We start from the raw sequence: 22,015 nt of genomic DNA, 5'->3' as shown, positions 1-22,015 counted from the left end.
TTTTTTCAGCAGTATTTTAAGTTAAATGACTCAATCTAATCTGAAAAATAACTAATATTCTCTTCTATTATCATTTTTGGAAATATTAGTTATCAAGTAGTACATTTTCAGAATATTAATCATCAAGAATAATATTTTCACAAATTCGCTATTATAATATATATTAAGAAAAAAACTGTGTGGGGTGTAACATGTTGCATTGTACAGCATTGTAATGACATTAATAGAGAGTTGGGATATTTCAGCAGTTTGTTTTTGCTGTGACATTACTACAGACAAAGACAATTGTTTGATTATCAATCTTCTTATCTCATTGGGACAATGTTATACTGCATATTATTCACAAAACTATATGGTTAGCAAGCAAACTATTATTTATTGTTTTAAAGAATGATATAAAATATATTTTAAAGCTGATAAATGACAGAATAACAATACTTAAACACTATTTCAAAGCTTTAACAAAATATGATAATGTTTTATAAACAAAAAACCACCAACATTATTTTTAGTAACTTTAAAAAAAATATTCTTTCTAATTACTTCATTGTATGAAACTCATCTCCAGTTGAGGAAGTAACGACGGATTGCTGAACCGGTCCCAGCCAGAGAGATGGATCAGAAAACACAAAACAGCATTATGGTCTTGCACTGTTTAAAGAAACAAAGGTCAACAGCCAGGTGAAACATTTACGCACTGACTCTCATTCTGGGAGAAGATTTAAGGAAAAAACAAGTCTTCTGGTGTCTTTCATATATTTATGTAGTTTGTGTCTCTGTGTTTTTTTTGTTAGTGTTTGTTTTTAGCCTAAAGTGAAAATGATCTAAAATTGTATTTGATCCTGAAGCTGGGCACAAATTTGCCTCAGTGATTTTTGTGTTTAGTTTATCTGTCACAGTATCTGTATCCCTCACCTTCAGACCCCAGAGACACCCTCCCTCTGATCATATTGGTCAGGGACACACACACACACAAGCACAGGAACCGCCCCCTGAACTAGAGCCAAAATCACACACATGCACACAACAGGACTTCTGAACTCCAGACTGACACTGTCACCTCTCGGACGTTTAACCCCCCCTACAGATTCTCTCTCTCCTGGCAATGTGGTGCGGTCGTGTGGCACTGCGTCGGCTGCAGCGGATCGCTGCTGCTCCTCTTAATGCTGCTGGAGGTCTGACAAGCACCGCACGGAGGGAGATGTCAACCCTGCCACGGGTGTATGTCACCCGACAGATCCCACCAGAGGGCCTGAGGATCCTCCGTGAATCTGGACAGTGAGTGTCTCGTTAAGTCACTTCAAATCCTAAGTGGATCGTGTGATGTGTAGCTGACCGTGATGGTCTGCTTTGTGAAAGTTCATCATTTACTTTGCAGGACTGCTAATGTTTGCCTTTGGGTTACTCAGATAAGACTGGTAGACTAAAGGGTATTCCCCCACAGCAGAGCTGAACAAAAGGTCTCTCTGCACCTTAAAGTCCCTGTATTCTTGTGAAAACCTACAGTTTGTGTGGTACAGCTCGAGATTCGGCCCATCTCAGTAGGAACAGCTTTGGCACCCAATGACATTTCTTCTGCCGATAATAAAGAAATTGATACGATTTTGGATTTTGCACCTCCAAGGGTGCAGTTCGAGCTGTGGGACTCCGACGATGTCCCCGTGCCCAGGAAGGAGCTCCTGCAGCGGGTCAGAGGCGTCGACGGTCTGGTCTGCGTGCTGACGGAGAAGATCGATGCAGAGCTGCTGGATGCTGCAGGTCAGGGGGGGGGTTGGAGTCAGTTGAGCGAAGAATGCAACAAAAAGTTCTGTGTTTATTCTTTGGTGTACTCCTGCAGGTCCAGGCCTTAAGGTCCTCAGCACCATGTCGGTGGGTTTCGACCATCTCTCTTTGGAGGAGCTGAGGAAAAGGTGATTCTTATCTCTGTTTTCTTGGGACACATCAAAGTCGAAGTCGTCGTTTCATCTAATGTGTGTGTTCTTTTACCCCAGAGGAATCCGTGTGGGTTACACCCCCGATGTCCTGACCGACGCTGTGGCTGAGCTGACTGTGGCTCTGCTGCTCACCACCTCCAGGAGGCTGATAGAGGCCACACACGAAGCCAAGACGTAACGTCTCACACACACACACTCAGATCTATTCATGTTTAGAGACATTTTTGGGGTGGAGGGTCAAAGGTTAAACTCTGTTTCTCGTGTCAGTGGCGGCTGGGGCACGTGGAGAACTCTGTGGCTGTGTGGACACGAGCTGGCCAACAGCACCGTGGGGATCCTGGGCCTTGGGAGGATTGGTGAGCACGGCACCGTCTGAAACATGACGCGCACAAACACGCACATGGGCCTGTTGAGCAAACTGCCGTAAATAAAACCTAATACTTTGCACTTTGTGCTCCAAGGCGTGGCCATTGCCGAGCGTCTGGCTCCTTTCAAGGTCAAGAAGTTCATCTATGCAGACGTGGCCCCCAGGCCCGAGCTGGCCAGCGTCATCAATGCAGAGTACGGTAAGGATGAGGACATCCTGATCTCACAGATACTCAATACGTTGTTACTTTAGAGGAAATGAAACGACATGTCAGGCCCCTGATTTTAATGAGATGGCCCCGTCTCTTGGTCCAGTCTCTTTTGACGAGCTGGCAAAGCAGTCTGACTTCCTGGCTGTGTGCTGTGCTTTAACACCCGAAACCAAGGAGATCTGCAACAAACAACTCTTCACCAAGATGAAGAACACCTCCATCTTTATCAACACAAGCAGGTGCACGGACACAACTGAAACCCTTTGACACATGTTGTGCAACGATGGCGCGTAATGAAATAATTCTGCCCTTGTCTGCCCTTTCATTCTGGTCTTTGTGTTGAGCTAGAGGGGGCGTGGTGAACCAGGAGGACCTGTATGAGGCTCTGTCCACTGGGCAGATTGCAGGGGCTGGGTTGGATGTGACTGTTCCTGAGCCCCTGCCCACAGACCACCCGCTCTTCACCCTCAAAAACTGCGGTGAGTGTGACGGACTTGTCGGCCCTTTAAAGGGACAGTTCACCCCACGATTAAAACCACATATTTGTCCCCTTACATGTTATCTATAAATCTACATTGTTTTTGGTGTGAGTCGCTGAACAGGACTATACTATATTCTTTCAACCATTATTTGAGCTTTTCAAATGTAACTTTTCTTTGGGCGCTTTGAGCAACACAAGCCGATTGTCATATAGTCCTATTGTATCGGAGAGAAGGCAGACATCTTGACGGCCGATATCTCCAAAATGTGGCGTCTCACACCAAAACAATCAAGATTGATATATAGCACTACAGGTTAGAGGACAAATATGTGGTTTTCATTGAGGGGTGAGCTGTCCCTTTAAGGCAAACCTTATCGACACACGCCTCATCATCAATCTTTTTAAATCCTCTCCTCCCACAGTGATTCTCCCACATATTGCCAGTGCCTCTTACACCACCCGTAACGCCATGTCCACCATGGCGGCAAACAACCTCCTGCTGGGCCTGCGGGGCAAGCCGATGATCAAAGAGCTCAAGCTGTGAAGGACACTTTTGCTTAATTATTCTTAAGAAGATTCAAATAAAACCACCACTTAAACTTTCTAATGCCATGCTTGTTTATTTTCTTACGTATTAATGTTGAGTCGACTCAACTTGTCAAACAATTGGCCTATTCTTTTGTGCTAATTCAGCAGAAAAAAACTCACCCGCAAAAAAAATGAATTTCCTTGTTTTATTCAGTTTATACAACTGAACATACTATACAATCTTCATAGCCTTCAACAGCAAACAGACAAACATTTAGTCCTCTTGTAGTTACATTATGTTTAGTATAAAGAAAAAAGAAAACAGGAAAGCTTCAGATTTTGGCATATCAACAACAGCCCAGCTTTACAAGCTAGAGGACGTAAGGCAGTGACTTTCATGAACAATTTAGGCTTTTCTTTTATGCATTTGAACATTTTGGCATATTTGTAAAAGGGGGGTAGTACAGTCAGTGCATTTTTCAGAGATTCACATTAACCGTTTATGCAACAGCTTTAAGAAGACAGCACCATAATGGTCCTCAACAGGCCGTGTTGAGGACTCTCTTAAGCGCATCATCACCACCACTTCACTGTTGATTCCACGGTGTGAAGAATGACAGGGTCAACCGGCTGGGTCAGCTTATGTTTGCAGGGAGAAACATCCTACGAGGCGACTTCTATTCTGAAGTTAGAAGTAAAGGTCAACATCAAATCAAATATGTAATTTGGTAACAGTGTTATGACTCTAAAAAGGTACAATAAGATGCAGACTAGGAATGGAAGTGTTAACTGTTTTTCTCATCGACAGTGCAGGAGACACAATACAGCAAGCAATCAAGTATACAAGAAGACAAATCCATTTTACCATTTCGGTTCACTTAAACAGAACTCGACAACACTGCGTGAACACTAATTTCAATTAAACAACCGTCTACCGAGGCATGTCTGTTCTTTTGTAGTCTTACTCCAATGTATATATGAATGGATTTGCAGTTACGGGTAAACATTCAAGTTACACACATTTAAAAACAGCTAAAAACTCCTGAAATGTAAATGTTAAAAAAAAGGCAGGAGATCCTTATTATTTTCTGACTTTTCCCAATGTGTTTGACTTCACAAACTGTGGACACCATGTGTTATTGATCACCTGCTAGCAAAAAGGCTACGACCACTGAAAGCCCCCATGAGAGCCGGAGGAGTTGGATAGTTGCAACACAGCTGTCTTTTCACATAGTCCAGTAAACATATCTATATGTTATCTTTTAAAAGAATGATTTGTCGAAGTGCTTTTTGAAAGGTGTATAAAGACGCCTGTGTATAAAGCACTGATATCAAGTACAGTAGCAAAAATGAAACACAATGTTCAGTACTTTGGGAGTTGTTTTGTCACCCCAAAGAAAATAAAAATGTCAAAATGGAACCACAAATGTGCAATATTTACATTTCTAAAGCCCTTTTTCAACACGTGCTGATCGGTTCTCTTTAGACGCCTCTTCCTCTTGGCACAACTTCATTACCCTTTACACACACACACACACACACACACACACACACACACACACACACACACACACACACACACACACACACACACACACACACACACACACACACACACACACACACGTGTGTGGACGGTGTGTAAACTCGTTGACCACAGCTGAGACTTTTGTGTTTGTTCTCAGTCAGTAACCAATAAAGGAGGGAGAATGCCATAATTGATAAAATTGAAAAAAGAAAATCACAAAAAAATAAGATACAAAATAAGGTGCATTTTACAGCGTGTGAAGTTGATATTTAAAATAAGCATTATAATGCAATAATAGTTATTCTCAAAAAGAGACTGCAAGGCCCAGTGAATGCAGGAATTTTTTTCTCTCCTGCTTTTACTTCAAATGTTGAACGTCCACACTTTCCTTTCCCTCACTGCTCCCTTTAAACCCTTGCGACTTAATTCTGAGGTTTACAGCTCTGCAAATTGGGGCACGTTGTGATCAGAGCCATTTAATACTTCCCCCTCCTCCGAAACTGGCACTTGACAAACTACAGGTAGACATGTTTGTGGTCACAGGAGGTGGGAAGGCCCCATCAGTGCAAACGGACATATTCCCTACTTTAAGTGAGCTCTGCAACACTTCCGATGATGGCGCTTGGACTGAAAGGCCACAGCAGAGGTCACACATCTGACCTGACTTGGTGGTGGAGTACTCGTGAATCCAACATTTTGGAAAAATGCTAAACTGTTTATCGGGGTTTCTCATCGCTTCAGTAAATGATTTTGTCCAGTTGACCGGGTTTTTTTTTTGTGCAACAACACACAAGGTTCTCTGTCATCTTCTCCGTCGGTTGAACTTGAGCCGAGAGCACATGACCATCAACAGTTCTTAATACTTACAGGCATCCTATCTGTCGCACAAACTGCATCTGAATCAGTTTGTCCAACTGCCTTTTGCAGAGAACAAGGCGGAGTACAGTCTGATGCGGGCTGCTGCTACATGTTTTATAAATGTGCTGTGAAATAAATCCACACACAAGCGTAATATTTTTACATATTTGTTCTAGATGTTGGTTCTGCTCAGCTGCCTCTCTCACACGGAGTATTAGTGAGTTCATTCTACTTCAATAACCACAAACTCTAAATTTCACCTAAATAACTCCTTTTTTGTTTTATAAAGACAAAATAGCTAACAGAGTAGCAGCTTCAAAACAAAAGTCCAGACTGGGCCGGCACAGTCTGTATGTCTATGGTTGGTGTTTATGATCAATCCAGAGCAACAAATGTGGCACCTTTGCATCTCTGTAGTCCTTCTAGGACTAAATGTGTTTACAATGACTTTTGCCACCTCAACAGTGTGGGTCATGAAATTATCGTCCCTATCTTTGGTCTGTGGTCTGTGGTGAGGATAGAACAGCTGATCATATCCGCTTGCTCTGCGACAACTTCAGGAAAACCTTTTTTTTTTTTGGACTAGTCTTTGAATCCAGCCCACCAATGATCCCACTCCGATGCGGCGGCGGCGGGCTTACAGCAGGGCGTTGGACATGTTGCTGTTCTGCCAGCGCAGGCAGGTGGTCTTGCAGTGCTTGTACAAGTGGGAGGACTGGCTGAAGCGCTTGCCGCACTTGAGACAGGCGTAGGGTTTCTCCCCCGTGTGGACGCGGATGTGCTTCTTGCAGTCGGTCAGCGTGAGGAAGGTCTTGCAGCAGATTTTGCAGGCGTATTTGCGAGCCCCCTCCACCACCAGGACGTTGTGCTCCGACAGCGCCTTCTTGCACTTGGACAGGACGTCCGCCGAGGCGCGGGTCAGCTGCGGGGGTAGGGAGGTGGGCCTGCCGCCGTTCATCTCGTACCCGCCGCTCTCGTTCAGCAGCAGAGGGCCGGCCAGGCTTGAGGAGGAGGAGGAGGAGGCAGAGTCTCCCAGTCCTTCGTCTCCACCCACACCGGCGTTCATTTTCGGAGCGATGCGTCTGTAACCCGGGTAACCCAGGGCGGCGGTGGTCGCTGACCCTGCTCCCCGTGACGGTTGCCCCAGGGAGTGGAACCCCAGACTGGAGCGCTGGAAGTCCAAACCGAAAGGATCTGCCCCTCCGCTGTTGCTTCCCCCACCTCCTCCGGGGTTCCCCAAACCGTTGTGCAGGGGGCGGAGAAACAAAGACTCTTGAAGGTTGTCTCTAAATCCATTGCAGCTCTCGCCACCGAGCGGACCCGACTTCAGGAGAGAGGACGAAGCCGAGCCGGACGACCCGGTGGCCTCCTGTCTCAGCAGGAAGTGGTGCGCCATTGTGTCGTCAGTGGTCGTGTTGGGGAGGTCGTCTTCTCCGCCGACCAACCCCGCTCCACCAGTCCGAAAGTCCTTGGGGCCGAGGAAGCTGGAGATACTAAAACCGGGTTTGACACCCGGCCTGCTGTTACACCCGAAGCCTCCTCCGACTCCGCCGCCCCCTCCCATGCTGCTGTTGAGGAGCAGCTGGGAGCCGGGCTGCAGCAGGGAGTTGGAGCTGGGCTGGGGCTCGGAGGTGAAGCTGCGGTCGCTGCTCTCCGGACTCAGCTCCGCCTTCTCCTCCTCCTCCTCCGGGCCTCCGGGCTCTACCTGCGATGTCACGTCACCGATTTCGTCCGCTGGCTCCGGCGAACTCAGCGGCTCTCGTTTCACCACCACCTACGTGAAGGAGAGGAGGGGGGTTTTTTTTGTTGTTTTTTTCAAAATAATGTTTCACTTAAATATAAAAATGATTAATCTTTCTGTTTGGATTGTGATTTAAATTTAGTTTGGGTTAGGGGATACTTTTGCTCTCCTATTATCAACCCCCGATCAGTAGTTGGGTTCATTTTGTAAAAATAAATAAAAAATAATCTTTAGAAAATAAGAAAATGTCATTTGCAAGTTCAATCATAATTTCAAGGGTAAACATGTAAAATGAATCCAGCCATATCTTTACCTTCTGTTCCTGCGCCTCTGCCTCCTCCTCCTCTGTCCCTGATTTGATCTTCACCCCTGCTCTGTTGACCTGGTGGTCCTGCTCCTCCATGTCCTCCTCCTTCCTCACTCCCTGCATCATCCCCTCTTCCTCCCCACCGAAGTGTCCGCTGTCTGACTGGCTGGGCATCTGAGGATCGTCTTGGGGCGCCCCAGCCAGGCCGGCGACTGCGCCATCCAACTTAGATTCATCGCCCATCTTGTGCGAGTCCGGGGAGAGCAGTGCTCCCTCCTCTCGCTCGTGGTTCGCCCCTTCTTCTCCCAGCAGCCCCAGGTTCGGGCCTGAGGGCCGCTGCCTCTGCCTGGGCCGCTCATCCGACAGGCCCAGAGAGGGCTTGCGTTTGTGGAAGCGCCGGATCGGGAAAGAGGCTCTCTGTTCCACCACCCTGCCGCCGACCACGTTCCCGACTCCGTTCTCCTCCATCCCACCCAAGGCGGAGCTCACCAAGCTGAGCCCCAGCTGCTGCAGCAGGAAGGAGCGCTGCAGCTTTGACGCGGCGGCATTTCCTGCGAGGTTAGGGTTGGCTGCAAGAGCCGGGTTCTCCGCTGACTCTGCGCCTTGCTGTTGCTGCTGCTGCTGCTGCTGCTGCTGCTGCTGCCTGTGCCTCTGCTGCTCCTGCTGGGGGTGGTGGTGATGGTGGTGGTGGAGGGCTCTGTCGGACGGGGGGGACATGGGCAGGGTGCGCGTGGTCAGGTAGTGTTTGCAGGCCTTGACTACGTTGTTGAGGTGCAGATGTGAGGCCGCCAGGAGGATGTCCATGACGTTGCTCTCCCCGAGCATCAGTGTGGAGGTGTACATCATGTCCACCAGGGCGGCAAAAGCTTCAGCTGTCACCACCTGCAAACACACAGGAAGATGATGGTCTGTCTCTGTGTCTCTCTCTCCATTCTTCTCTCTCTCTCCATCTCTCTCTGTCTTCTCTTTGTCTCTTTCTGTCTTTCTCTCTGTCTCACTCTCTTTCCATTTGTCTCCCTCTCGTTTTCATTCTCTCTCTCTCACTACCTGTCTCTCTCTCTCTCTCTTTCTGTTTGTCTCTCTTTATCTGTCTCTCTACCTCTGTCTGTCTGTCTCTCACTCTCTCACATCTGAGAGATTTTCAGGCAGAGGGCCTTTTCCTCTCATACCACTTTTCTTACGAAATAGACTCCCCATGGTCATCAGATAGTGTCCTGCCCCAGCTACCAGTTCTACTACCACCACCACCACCACTAGTAGTAACTACTGCCCTCTTTTACACAATTAAACCACTAAGACCCAAACCTCGCTGTCCAGCTGGATCATGTTCATGCTAGAATCTCCCTCTGCAACCGTGAACAGGGCGCGGAAGTGGGTGCTGCAGGCTGCCAGCACCGAGCGGTGGGCCTTGAAGTGTCTGCTGCCCACCACGATGACGCAGTCACACAGCTGGCCGTGGACGCGCTGGTAGTTCAGCTGCTGGAAGATCTGCTCGAAGTGGCCCGGGAAATCCATGGCCCTGAGGGACAGAGGCAGGCAAAGGGTTGAAAGAATCCATAAGTTGGTCACATTCATCAAACAGCAGTTTTGATAACATTTGCTGCTTCCATCCTCTCACATTAGGTTTTTTTTCTTACAGTTAAACATCTTCCAGTTTTAATGCAGTTTGAAGACATCTAATTGGACCTCTGGGGAACTGTGATGAGGATTATTCTCTATTGACTATATTATCAACCCATTATTTGGCTATTTACTATAATGGGTTAGTGGCAGAGTGTTTGAATGATGGACGTCTAAATGGGAGCATGTCAAGGATATTTGGAAGTTAAAGGTGGGGTTAAATTGAGTTTTTACCCGGATGAAGATGTTTAAATGTCCCAGTTTGGTTGGAGAAGGTGTTTATATGTGATTATATCTGGACATCGAAACAAAAGAACCAAAACCTGTGATGGGGTGAGAGGCATCATTAAGTGACAGCTCCACATCCCAGTGAGACTATTAATTATGAATGACAATATGCCGTGAAACAACGTGCAGCTTATGGTCCCAGCTACAGGAGCAGAGCCACACGTCTGGTAGCTAGCACCTCTAGATAGGCGAACACGTGACAGGTTAGCTAGTTACAGACATAGCATCCAGCTGTTGTGGCGGTGACACAAGAGAGACAGTTGATGACGTTACCTCGAAGCGTGGAGGCGGAGACAAGAGGCCCTGACCAGGAACTGATGACCAGCAAATCGGCTGCTAGCTCCGGCAGAAGCAGCACGCTAGCATACGGTCACCTGGATGGGTCGCTTGTTTGTATCGAAGCAGTCTGTATTTTCCCATCCAGACGCACAGGGGGGCGCTGTGCTCCGCTTCACCTCGAGGAGTCGGCGGCTGCAGTTCCACACGTCACCACAGTGCCGCTGTTGTGTCATAAAGGGCTGTGTATTCAAAGATTATAGCGTGTCAAGATAGTACCCGTCAACCCTATGACCCTGTGGTAATCATTTTGCTACTGACTTTTCTGACTTTATTTAACACTTGCTCTTATCAACTAAGTTTTGGACAAATGAACAGGAATTTATTTTCGTTCTTTCAATGCATACATTTCACATAGGCCCACACATAATACAGTTATTGATATGTTAAAGGCGACACAATATTGGGAGCTTTTATTATTTGCCTCTGAACTGCTCAACAATGGAAAAGCCGAAAACGCCTATAAATATATTTTAACACGACTCATGTTTTGCCATTTAACATAAATTGTGTGAAATTAAAGAAGTTTAATGTCACTTCGGCTTTCCATAGCAGTGCGGAGCAGACACGAGTCCTTCCGGTCGAAAACGGAAGTTCAAAGGAGTGAAGCCTCTTGCGTCAAACTCACGACAACAGCGATGGCCGCCTCCTGCTCGTTGGTGTGCTGCGGAGAGGAAAGAGATTCCGACAAGGCTGTTATTGGTGACTGTCTGACATTTGTTGTTTGCCAGATACTTTTAAGTGAATAGAGTAATTATAACGGTTGTAGTCAATGTAGGCTCGTGCTTGAAATTCCACCATTTATATTGTACACGTGGGTGCTAGCAGCATGGCCGGTTGTTTAGTGTTGTGCTTACTGGAGGGGATTTATTTTATTTTTTTTCCTAGTGTGTATGAAGTACAATGTCTCAGTAGTAAGCACAGTGAGAAACAAACTGTTTGATCTTGTTAGTCGCAGCTTTAACACCATGTTAACTTGGTCCTCTTCATCCTCTTCATCCTCTTCATCTTCTTCACAGTCCGCTTTTCAAACGGCAACGTCAAACATGCAGACCAGCTGGACTTCACCATGTACAAGAACGCAGACGAGAGTAACCCCAGGAAGAAGAGCAGGCGGATCATGGTGAGAGAGACGAAGGCTGCTGTCATCCTAAGCACTGTGACGTCACCACACACACCTGCAACACCTGTCAAAAGTACTTTAATGACGTCAGTTCGTTCCCTCTGTCCAGGCTGCTGAATCAGACAGACTGGCCTACGTTGGGAACAACTTTGGAGCGGGCTCCTTGAAATGCAACAACCTTTGCAAGTAGGTGGGACAGAGATTCTGTCTGAAGTGACCACCGTGAGGAGAAGTAACAGATGTGATGTTTGGTTGTCTCTGTGCAGATATTACGTGGGAGTGCTAAACAGGCAGACCATGCAAATGGAGGTGCACGTGGCCCAGCTCTTCAACATGCAGCCTGTCATACCAGGAGAGGCAACGGAGACCCCCACAGCCCAGGACACGACCCAGACGTACAGAGACAAGGTGCTTTGATGAGTCCCTGTTCTTCTGAGAATTAGACTGAGACTCGAATAAGAATGAGCTCTGTGTTAATGTCTTGATCTTGTGTTTTTTTTCCTCTCAAGGTTGATTCTTTGATCGAGGCGTTCGGCACCAACAAGCAGAAGAGAGCCCTGAACACCCGCAGGCTGAATCAGGTGGGCAGTGACACACTGCATCAAGCGGTGGCCAAGGCTGCCAACACCGTGATCCACCAGAAGGGTCTTGAAGGTAAGCTACGTGGAGTCATGGTTATGGACGTTAGAAGTCTTTAAATCAATATACATAAGAGGGCTCACCTCAAACAGAGATCGGATAATTAAGAAGAAGAGTTGATAGGTTAACCTTAAATACCCAGCTACCAAGTCTTCCTCTGTTCTTCTATCAATATGTTTATCATAATCTCTTTTTTTCTGCCCTCAGCTCTCCAACAGGAAGTTGCTGAGACGGAGGCCCAGGACGACTTGGCTCTCCACCTGCCGCCCTGCAACGCAGGCGCCGACAAACCTGAGAACGTCTACCTATTTGACGACCGTATCCTTAATTTTCCCCTCTTTTTGCTCAAGCGTGTTTATCAACGAGGGAACTGCAGATGCGCGTAACAAATAATGTAGTTGGAGCGTAAGCTTGTTTGTTATTTTCCTTAATTGATATCTGCAGTCCTGAGTCCGATGGAGTTGGGGGCTTTGGAGCAGGCTGGCTCCAAGTTGGCTGCACTCACCTTCGAGGAGATCCACAAGATGAGAGATGACGGAGGGTAAGGGCTACAGAGAGCTCACGCTTACTAAGAGATTTCATTTGTTTCTTTGCGTTCTAATTTTGTCTCCACATCGAAGGTCCTTGTGTGTGGTGAAGTACCTGGAGAACATGCCGACTGTGGGTGAAGCCAGAGATAAAGTGTCGTGCTGCGCCTTTTACTTGTGGATGCTCCTCAAGATGGCGCGGCAGAAGAACGTCACCCGCAAGTGTGAGTAGTGTCGTTTGTTTCGCCCGTCATCATGCATCCTTCTCTCTCTGCAACCGGAACGCAGGCTAACTGTGACTTATGTTTACATGAACAGTTGGGCAGGAGGAAGGCTGCCCTCGCATCATTCAGAGCAAGCTGCTCAGAACGTTCACCGTGGAGACCTTCAACAACGGCAGGTAGGACGGGACTTTGGCACGTTTGTCATCTAGTATAGTATCTGCAGGCTTTGCATCAGCTTTTACTTATCATTAGTGCCTTGTGAACTGGGATGTGACTTAATTTTGGTTGGATTAAATCTGCAACTTGATGTTAAAATGATATCCACATTTCTGATGATATATGAAAAATGTCAGTGTGTAAATATTTTGAAGCACTAGTCGTCAACCCTACAATATCGTCTTGTTTTTGATATTGAGGTATTTGGTAAAACATCATGATATCAGATTTCCTCCACATTCCCCAGCCCTGCCCAATAGACAATCATGTTAAAAGGCCCAACTTTACAGCAGAAACAAACATTTAAACAGCCTGGTGAAATACATATTTTGCTCTTCAGAGAAAAGTTTTACGTCAAGGAGACTACGCTCATATTTTCTACAGTCTATCCAGATGCATTTATTATATTAAAACATGTAGGTCTTACTAATATAATTGTTGTTGCACTGATTTGATTGAAAATACATTTCATCGAAATTTCCCTTTTTCTCCATACCTCATTCTTCAGGGTCCAGAACATGGTGTCATCATCAATGCGTGCCAAATTAGCGGCATACTCCCTGGCCCTGATGCTTCACATGAGTCACATGACTGGCGACCTCACGTTACTGCACCGCGACCTGGGAATCACTGAGGCCAGGTAGGAATAAAACGCCACGTCTGCATTCGTATATGGAAACTGTAATAAACTAACAATGTAACACATTGTGTTGCAACATGTTATTGTCGTACGTGGGTCATGTAAACAGCATATTCTGTTTGGATACTCCGAACAAGGTCTTGTTCCAAATCGAGCATTATCTGATTAAGACAAGTTGGATATGCTGATAATATTCTGGTTTTAGGAATATGTGTCTAAAAGTTTATTTTTTTACAGCAGTTTGCTACACCGGTCCTCTTCTGGCCAGCTCTATGTGTCATTATACCCAAACCAACTACCAACAGTTTGTAGAGCTGCATGTGTTAAAAAAAGCCCACATATCTGGTCGGAAGAAGAAACACTTTTACTTTGATCGGAGTATGAATATTCATTTACATTAAAGATGTCACCAGTTTAGGAATATCGTCTTTTCGGAATAAGGGCAAGAACCTGAATATTTAGTGTGAAAAGTGCATTAAATGAAATCACTTAGTTTTACTGTTTAAATAACTGCACTGGAAGCTTGTGGTTAAGCTTAATGGGGTTGACTCATCTGCATGTATTGATGTAAATAACCTTTTGTTCTTTCCGCTTATTGCTGATCATCACATAGAGTGGTGAATTGTATAATTCCTGTTTTACACAGCACATAAGACACTGTCAACGGGAGTTGCATTACAGAACTCTGCATTACGTAACTGATGTTTTTTGTGTCTTCCTACAGGATGAATGAAGTAGCAAAGTCAATGGGACTGACTCTGAGTAAAATGCCCCGGGGGAAGGCCGACAAGTCCGACCCGCGAGACACAAACCGGCAGGCCTCTCTGGTTCTACCTCTGGTCAAATACGAACAGTTCACGGAGAGGCGGAAACGAAAGAAAATGCACTGAGGGTCAAGACAAGAACTGAATAGGGAAGGAGGACTGTAAGAATTGGAAATTCCACAAACAAGAACTGTTTATTAATGTGTTTTGTAAACAAATAAAGTGGTGAACTTTGAGTTGTACGTTATATATCGCTAATTATTGCTAACTGTGCAAGGTACAAAAAGAGCGGAGGAGTTGGCCCTAAGCACATTCTAGATGACAGAGAACATCTGGCGTCCACAGTAAAAACGTAGAGGCACATTTGAAGAAAGCACATATTGCACACCTAATGTTTTCCAGATGAGTGTGTGGTTGCAAAAACACGGGACATGATGCAAAAAACGCAGGCTGACCGGGAAATGGCCCTGTACCAGAAGCAGAAGCATGGCTTTGTTTTTTCTGCCTATTTTTTTTTTTTTTTTTTTTTTTTTTTTTTTTTGCGTATACACCTCCCACTATGACAACTCCTTCCCTAGCGACAATCAATTTAATAAAAATCCAACAAGGCACAGCTTTGTTTTGTATCTTCGGATTTATAAAAATGTGCTCTTCCCAACCAGCCAGTCTCAGAAGCAAACTCGACGAAACCAACCAAGTCTACAGCAGGTCTGCTCATGAATATGAATGTAAAAAGCACACTAAGTTAAAGCTTCAGTATGGAAAATGGGGGGGTTAAAGTGTAGGGTGACGACGATGCTTGAATGTATTGTACTCCAGCTTCACTCCATTAGTCCACATTTGATGAGTGCACTGGTCATTTGATCATGAAATTAAAAATGCCTGATTTTCAGATTGAAAAAAATGTTGTGGTGTCCTCATGTACTGGTAGGGGCACGGCCCCTTTAGTGGTTAAACTGGGAGCAGCCTCTTCTTTGACTGTTACTAGAGCTCCAGCAAGAGGGCTTTATTTTGGAAGGTCTTCTCACAGGAAGAACGTCAGAGCGATCCAAATGTTCGATATACACACCGGTTCAAAAGTGAGAAGACGCCGACCTCTGTTGTTCGTGCTGGTTTCCGACTGCCTGCCGGCGTTCACAGGATGGAGCAGAACATGCTGCCACTGTGGCAGCCGCTTTCCACAGTGGCACTGATCCTGGTCGTCATGGAAATTCCGAGTCTGGAGGGATACTGGGACGAGGACAGGCCGGAAGGGGAGCTGGCCAGCGGACGAGGTGGAGGGTTTTCCAAAACCCAGGGAGGAGCAGATGTACAGCTACAAAATGCAAAGAGATGAAGTAAGAGTTTTTCAGACAGAAAATTCAAAAAATAACCAGGAGCAGTGCAGATGTTAATCCTGCAAAAAACGAAGATTTTTGGTTTCATGTGGACAGCAGAAACATTTACATGTCACCTTGTAAAATGATATGAATAGAACAAGAATACTGTATTTTATCAATACAATGTTCATGTCCTTTTGTAAGAAATTATTAGTGAACTGTTTGTCATAACAATTGAATGTATATTAATAAGTATGTTTTCTTTTTTCCTTTTCTTTTTGTTCTTATATTTGGAGTTTACTCTAGATTTCGAATGAGCCCTTTCGAAGTCTTCATCACAGAAATGGCCACCATATTTCTACAGTATCCCAAAACAGACAAATTAAAAAACGGCCATTCAGGTTTTCGTTGCCACCATCGTTCTCCTGCACCCTCGGCACACTGAAGAAGTTTTAGTTGGTTACAATCTGTAACCTCAACACAAGATGCCGCTACATAGTGCAATAGTCAATCTGTTCTTTTAACTTACAGAATATGCTTTGACCGGGCAAACGTTTCCCGAAGAATTTAATATTCAGGCTAAGGCTGTGATGTGTGAAAAATAAATTGAATAGTAATTATTAACTATACCATTTTTAGTTTTAAAGCTTTTTGGCTCATAATAGTTGTCCAATATTTGCTTTATTTTAGGTCAAAAAAAACCCCCTCACCTTATATATTATAATATCTTTTATTTAATGTAGAAATTCAGAATTTAATGATGATTGCCGATACCGACCGAACCACAGGCAAACTTCTGACTAAGGGGAGAACTGGCACTTGTTTTTTCCCCACTTCAAGCACTGGTCTTACTGGTGATTACTGTGTCCTTCTGTCATTTGATGCTGAGATTATTATTTTTTTTTATACTCAAAACAGCTGCCTTTTGCAGATGAAAATGACATAAGAGCGACAAGAGAGACAAAGAAGTAAAGCTGAGGCTCGTTATAAAGTTCCATAAAACAGAGGAGAACTGCATATTCAGGTGATGATTGTCACCACAATGAGCCACTATGATAAAAATGTTCTTCAGTCTATAGCTACGTGTGTGTGTGTGTGTGTGTGTGTGTGTGTGTGTGTGTGTGTGTGTGTGTGTGTGTGTGTGTGTGTGTGTGTGTGTGTGTGTGTGTGTGTGTGTGTGTGTGTGTGTGTACAGCAGAAGAAAAAGGGAGATGAGTAAAGCCACGGAGGGTCTGAATCTCTGGCTCTGTCTGTCAGTTGCCCAGTTACCTGTTATTATGCCTTAGAACACTGTTGTTGCGCAACACACAGCTCTCATTGCCAGGATCCATATGTAGCAGCTCCTTCTTGTTCCCTGGGTGTCCCTGGAACAAGAGATTGTCATGAACGACACCTTTCACTGGCCCGAGCACAGCGACGCCACAGCCCTGTGCTGGTTGGACACGGTTGCGCAACACCTAAAGAAAAAAAATGTCAGAAAACCATATGTACATAAGTGATGAGTTTTTTTGTTCATTATGGAGCAGTGTACAGTGTTGGAGAAGTGAACTGTTTTCCAGCCGAAGGTTCATCCCACCTTGATGTCGGCACTGCCAGACACCTGGATCCCGTATCCACGGTTTCCGACGACGTCATTCTCCACAATCTGCCCGTTACCGCCGAAACTGACGCCATGGCCGCTGTTTTTATAGACACCATTGCCACGGAGCTCCACTCGGCAGTCTTTCTCCACCGTGACCCCACCGCGGCCGTTCTCGAGAACGCAGTTTGTGACCAGCCGGGTCAGCTGGCCGCTCTGCAGCACAGCCACGCCGGTGCCGCGGTTACTGTTCACGAGGTTGGCGAAAACATTCAGAGGTTCGCTGCTCTTCACATACAGACCAACCGCTACGGGGAGAAAGAGACGGAAAGATGGAGGGAACATTAGAGACAGGAAGTGAATGGCACTTCTATTACCCAACGGGTCTATCAGTACCTCCATTGTAGCTCATGCAGTTGCTCTCCACCAGGGCCACGCTGATGGAGCGACGGGCGGAGTGGCGCTCGTCCTCGCTGTCCAGATCGCTCTCCCATGCAAAGAGTTCCCCCTCTTCATTCAAGTTCTCCTGCCCTTCTCTCCCTTCTCCCTCCACCCCCTTCTTTCCCCACTGCCCGCCTCTCCGCCGATGCCTTCCTGTCCTGGCCAGTTCCCGTCCCTGGCCTCCATGTTCTCTGGGTCTTTCCTGCAGAACACCGCCAGCCCGTACATGCAGTTATGGGTGATGTAGTTCCCCAGGAGCTGCGGGAGGCTTGACGACATGACCCACACACCGCAGCCTTTGTTACCTAACGAACACAAGACAGAGAGTAGAAATGAAATGCCACGGTCGGTGGAGACGAGGTCAAAGGTGAGCCAAATGTACGCCACCGCCGTTGTCAGGCTGATGTTACGCACAGTAGACGTGATTTCCCTCAATAAGTCCGCGGCCTCTCTCCCCGACAACGACACCGTCAGAGTAGCCATAACAGATGTGGTTGTTCCTCAGGATGGGGTCGCCACCTCTGCGGATGTCCACCCCCCCCCACTGGTTCTCTTTGATCACATTCTCTGCAATTAAAATGTATTGATATGTAATTAAAAAAATAATAATTGAGGTTTCACGAACACAAATGGTACTTTTACTTTCTGTTAAGTGCGGCAAAATGAAGAAGCCATGTGGCATGCTTTTGTGGAAGTGTTATCACCTGTTATCATCCCTCTGCCGTTCTCATTTATAGCGATCCCCGCCGCCTGGCCCTGGAAGATGTGATTCCCGCTAAAAGAGAGAAAGTGAGGTTATGTAGCAGTCTATGCAGAAAAGGATTGCTTTGCTTCTTTATGTCAGCTACTGAACCCACAGAGTCACGTCTCACAGCATTATAAGACACCGCTTACACCACACTTTTACTGTTAAATGCTCCGCCATGTATGGCAGCAAAATATAGAGCGCAGCACTGCAGCAGTCATAGAAATGATGAAGCCATGCAACACAAAGAGTTTTACATTTGAAGGAAGGGGGAGTGTGAACACAATAACATCCAAGCATAGGAAAAGCAGACTACACATTCCTATGCAATTCAAATGTCGAGGCCCCGCCTACCTGACCACAGGATTCCCGCTGAAGAGAATATACACGCCCGCTTCCTTGTTGTTATAGATCTGGTTGCTCCGAATTGAACCTCTTCCATTGCCAAGGACAACAACCCCCGAACGCAAACCGCTATGTATTTTGTTGCACTGTGGAATGAAAGACAGAATGATGAAGACAACTAGGAGCCATTGGAAATGACCTCAAAAGAATCCCCCAAATCTATAGAACCAAGTTTGATGTGGTGGTAGTTTGACGTAAACAGACAACTGACTGTGAAATGCTGTTGAACGCTCTGCGGGAAAATATTATTTGCACTTATTTTGTCAAATGGGGGGTATTGTTCCTTTCTCACTCGACCGCGATAGAAAGTGCAGCAGCAGTTACCACGATGATGGGGTTGGCCCCTTTCCGGATGTCCAGCCCTGCCTCCCCGTTGGAGTGGATGTTGTTTTCGGCGATGAGGCCCTGAGCGGAGAGGCGCAGGAACACGCCCGACGCCCGGCACTCGCACACCTCGTTTCTAAGCATCACCACCTGAAGGACGTAAGAGAGGAAGAGCTCAAGTAGCACTCAGAACTGGAAACCGCTGCTTAATTAATCATGATCTGAGCTACTTCCTTAACTTGATACATGACTCAAAAGGTATGCATCTTAAAAGTCGTTGAATAAATGAGACTTAAATGTGTTGAGATACATTCTAGAGGTCTGAAGAACGTTATTATTGTTATTTACCGTGGAGTTCTGGATGCAGCGGACGGCATAGTTCAGCCCGCGGAAAACATTGCCCTCCAACCGAGCTTGACCGTAATTAGACAAATGCACGCCGCCCTTCCCCTCCCGGAAGAGGCAGCGTCTGAGGATACAGCCGAGGGTGGAGGCGGCCAACATCTGGGCCTCTGGGTCCCTGTCTAGTTCCTGCTGAAGGGTGAGGGGCTCGGGGGTCACAGACGGCGGGTCTGGGGAGGAGGCCAGTGGCAGGGAGCCATCTGGTCGGGGCTTGAGCAAATGGGATAGGCCATGCTGGTCACAAGGGATTTTGTAATCCAATATAAGTGGGTTTTTGCTGTTGTTGGTCCCTCCTGCATCCCGGTTCTCCTCCTCTCCCTCGCTGCGGTCACCATCACTCCAGCCATCTTCGATCACTGTGCCCCGACACACTGCATCCACCCCAGTCCTCCTCTGCCAGTCTTCGACGCTCATTTGCTCCTTTTTCACATAAGCACTGGGAGTTTGATGTCCGCCGGCAGAGCCAGCCAGCGGGCATCCAGGAGGGCTATTGTTCCCTGACGAACCGCATGAAGGGAACGTCCTGGCCAGGGCAGCCAAGTATTTACAAGCCCAGTTCCTTTCCGACACCGGAGGACCCTCAACAGTCACAGAAGCCGTGTCACTCCCCGAGAAATCACAGCTGTCCAACAGACTGAGGACGACACCCAGCAGCTGGGCAGAGCTTCCCTGAGAGAAGGAGCAGAAGCGAGCCTGGCAGGTCCCCGGGCCACGGATTTGCAACTGAGCCCCCTCAAAGTTGCAGTTGTCTAGTTGGACGTGACCCCATGACGTCTAGAGAGAAAGCAGGGAGAGAAAGATGACTGACGAGACAGATTCAGCAAAAAAAATAAATATATATATATATATCAGAGATCATTTTAAGACATTTGAGGTGAACAGAGTTAGTTATTCTGTGTCATGAAAACATCACCACAAGCTGCTACTTCACCTTGTAGACCACGGTGGAGAACCAGGGCGGCATGAAGACCAGATTACACAGCCGGGCCGTGGGGCACTGCTGCTCCATGCACACCAGCAGGGCCACCTCGCCCAGCTTACCCAGCCCGACCAGCTCCACGGGCACCTTCAGGGCCACCTCGGCCTGCTCCTCATACACCCCCGGGTGGAGAACTACGCGGTCATACGGACCCACCGCTCCGAGGGCCCCACGCAGGGTCTCAAACTCGCACCCGGGCCCCACGTGCCAAACCCTGCGGTCCTTTCTGCGACGGAAAAAGAGCAGGCAGGCGGACGACTGGAGCTCCGGGCCGTTCTGGGTCCAGGTGCGGGTGCACAGGGCGTGCTGCTTCAGGGCCTCCCTCCAGGACGGGGGCTCCCGGTGCGGCTGACTGGGCCAGTTGGGGTGCCTGCACTCGGGGCAGCCTAAGCAGAGTTGTCTCCAGCGGGTGTTGTCCAGCGAGAGGACGAGCTCCCGCCAGGCACGGCACACCTGGCAGCAGCGGCCCAGGTCCGGGAGCGGAAGGTAGGCCAAGATAACCCTCCACAGCTCCACGGGGAGGCTGCCGACCTCCATGGCAGCAGCGACACCGCCGACTGGAGGAGGAGGAGGAGGAGGAGGAGGAGGAGGAGGAGGAGGAGGAGAGGAGGACCTGGAGACACGCGCACACACACGCACTTGCAGTTAAGGCGACAACAACAACACGAACAGCTGAGCGCACACACACACACACACACACACACACACACACACACACACACACACACACACACACACTGTTACGTCAGCAGACTTTTGGTGAAAACGACGCGGTGTATTTTGTATTCTTAACCCAACGTTACGTGACTGCTTCCTGCAGGCCTGCGACATTAGCTCCGTGCATATAAAAAAAACAACAGAAAACAAATATAGCCGTACCTTTTTTTTTTTTTTTTTTTTTTTTTACCAGATGGCCATAATTAGACGACTCGACACATGTGTGCTATCTGAGTTCATAACAACCCGCGGGGGGTGCAGATGTGCCGTCGGGAGGGAGCTCAGACAGTCGCTTCCAGTTTACGGCAAGAGCCAGAGAAACAAACAAGAGAGCTGGCTCCATCTTCCGCTTCCCAAAAGTGGGCGTTCATGTGGAGGGAGGCTGCTGTTCACGTCGTGGTGATCCCTGTGTGTGTGTGTGTGTGTGTGTGTGTGTGTGTGTGTGTGTGTGTGTGTGTGTGTCCTCACCAGAGATACATGTCTTTCATAATACTCCAACATTTTTGGTCTACATGAAAAAAAAAACGCCCCACTGAGCGTTAATGCTTTCCTTATAAATGTAAGCAAATAGATTTTGATGTAAAATGCAGTTTTTAAACAGTTAAACACCTTTTGCATACTCTTGTAAACAATTGAAAGTTTTCCATTTACACACAATTTCTCCTTAAATCAATATTAATTCAATTTAGTTTTTTTCAATAATTCAATTCTGATTCTTAAATAATTACCATCATCAAAACCCGAAAGATGTACAGTAGCAGTCAAAAGTTTG

General features: G+C 46.9%; 4 protein-coding genes across 4 annotated transcripts; 2 read left to right on the top strand and 2 right to left on the bottom strand.

The window, feature by feature from the left end:
- The first annotated feature begins 1,032 nt into the window (after positions 1 to 1,032).
- grhprb (glyoxylate reductase/hydroxypyruvate reductase b) lies at positions 1,033 to 3,600 on the top strand. Its single transcript, XM_054604692.1, has 9 exons — positions 1,033 to 1,278; positions 1,625 to 1,758; positions 1,838 to 1,910; positions 1,992 to 2,108; positions 2,202 to 2,290; positions 2,396 to 2,500; positions 2,616 to 2,751; positions 2,861 to 2,991; positions 3,416 to 3,600. The coding sequence occupies exons 1-9, from the start codon at positions 1,106 to 1,108 to the stop codon at positions 3,535 to 3,537; spliced, it is 1,080 nt and encodes a 359-aa protein (XP_054460667.1). The 5' UTR covers positions 1,033 to 1,105; the 3' UTR covers positions 3,538 to 3,600.
- Positions 3,601 to 5,160: 1,560 nt separating this feature from the next.
- LOC129095668 (zinc finger and BTB domain-containing protein 5) lies at positions 5,161 to 10,227 on the bottom strand. The gene is made up of 4 exons (XM_054604205.1): positions 10,137 to 10,227; positions 9,261 to 9,474; positions 7,962 to 8,837; positions 5,161 to 7,681 (listed from the first exon to the last, which is right to left on the bottom strand). The coding sequence occupies exons 2-4, from the start codon at positions 9,468 to 9,470 to the stop codon at positions 6,545 to 6,547; spliced, it is 2,223 nt and encodes a 740-aa protein (XP_054460180.1). The 5' UTR covers positions 9,471 to 9,474; positions 10,137 to 10,227; the 3' UTR covers positions 5,161 to 6,544.
- A 122-nt stretch (positions 10,228 to 10,349) lies between these two features.
- polr1e (RNA polymerase I subunit E) lies at positions 10,350 to 14,469 on the top strand. Its single transcript, XM_054604206.1, has 12 exons — positions 10,350 to 10,440; positions 10,752 to 10,901; positions 11,219 to 11,322; positions 11,432 to 11,508; positions 11,589 to 11,730; positions 11,832 to 11,976; positions 12,169 to 12,279; positions 12,406 to 12,502; positions 12,582 to 12,712; positions 12,807 to 12,888; positions 13,437 to 13,568; positions 14,293 to 14,469. The coding sequence occupies exons 2-12, from the start codon at positions 10,838 to 10,840 to the stop codon at positions 14,456 to 14,458; spliced, it is 1,251 nt and encodes a 416-aa protein (XP_054460181.1). The 5' UTR covers positions 10,350 to 10,440; positions 10,752 to 10,837; the 3' UTR covers positions 14,459 to 14,469.
- Positions 14,470 to 15,464: 995 nt separating this feature from the next.
- fbxo10 (F-box protein 10) lies at positions 15,465 to 21,212 on the bottom strand. Its single transcript, XM_054604204.1, is given in 11 exon segments — positions 15,465 to 15,647; positions 16,921 to 17,108; positions 17,228 to 17,538; positions 17,627 to 17,782; positions 17,785 to 17,976; positions 18,086 to 18,238; positions 18,376 to 18,446; positions 18,771 to 18,907; positions 19,146 to 19,295; positions 19,494 to 20,321; positions 20,479 to 21,212. Coding segments are annotated over 11 exon segments (2,952 nt in total). The 5' UTR covers positions 21,064 to 21,212; the 3' UTR covers positions 15,465 to 15,466.
- Between the last annotated feature and the right edge of the window lie 803 nt (positions 21,213 to 22,015).

Source organism: Anoplopoma fimbria, chromosome 9 (genome assembly GCF_027596085.1).
Source record: "Anoplopoma fimbria isolate UVic2021 breed Golden Eagle Sablefish chromosome 9, Afim_UVic_2022, whole genome shotgun sequence".
In the NCBI taxonomy this organism is placed as follows: domain Eukaryota; kingdom Metazoa; phylum Chordata; class Actinopteri; order Perciformes; family Anoplopomatidae; genus Anoplopoma; species Anoplopoma fimbria.
This window is presented reverse-complemented; position numbering and strand designations above follow the sequence as displayed.

Bases quoted from the DNA above. Each gene is read 5' to 3' on its own strand.
- grhprb (XM_054604692.1), top strand. From the start codon at position 1,106: ATGTGGTGCGGTCGTGTGGCACTGCGTCGGCTGCAGCGGATCGCTGCT. The intron at 1,911-1,991 runs GTGATTCTTATC...CTTTTACCCCAG, and splicing joins TTGGAGGAGCTGAGGAAAAG to AGGAATCCGTGTGGGTTACA. The intron at 2,291-2,395 runs GTGAGCACGGCA...TTGTGCTCCAAG, and splicing joins CCTGGGCCTTGGGAGGATTG to GCGTGGCCATTGCCGAGCGT.
- LOC129095668 (XM_054604205.1), bottom strand. From the start codon at position 9,470: ATGGATTTCCCGGGCCACTTCGAGCAGATCTTCCAGCAGCTGAACTAC. The intron at 8,838-9,260 runs GTTTGGGTCTTA...GTGTGTTTGCAG, and splicing joins TGATCCAGCTGGACAGCGAG to GTGGTGACAGCTGAAGCTTT. The intron at 7,682-7,961 runs GTAAAGATATGG...TCCTTCACGTAG, and splicing joins CAGAGGCGCAGGAACAGAAG to GTGGTGGTGAAACGAGAGCC.
- polr1e (XM_054604206.1), top strand. From the start codon at position 10,838: ATGGCCGCCTCCTGCTCGTTGGTGTGCTGCGGAGAGGAAAGAGATTCC. The intron at 12,280-12,405 runs GTATCCTTAATT...TGATATCTGCAG, and splicing joins CGTCTACCTATTTGACGACC to TCCTGAGTCCGATGGAGTTG. The intron at 13,569-14,292 runs GTAGGAATAAAA...GTCTTCCTACAG, and splicing joins CTGGGAATCACTGAGGCCAG to GATGAATGAAGTAGCAAAGT.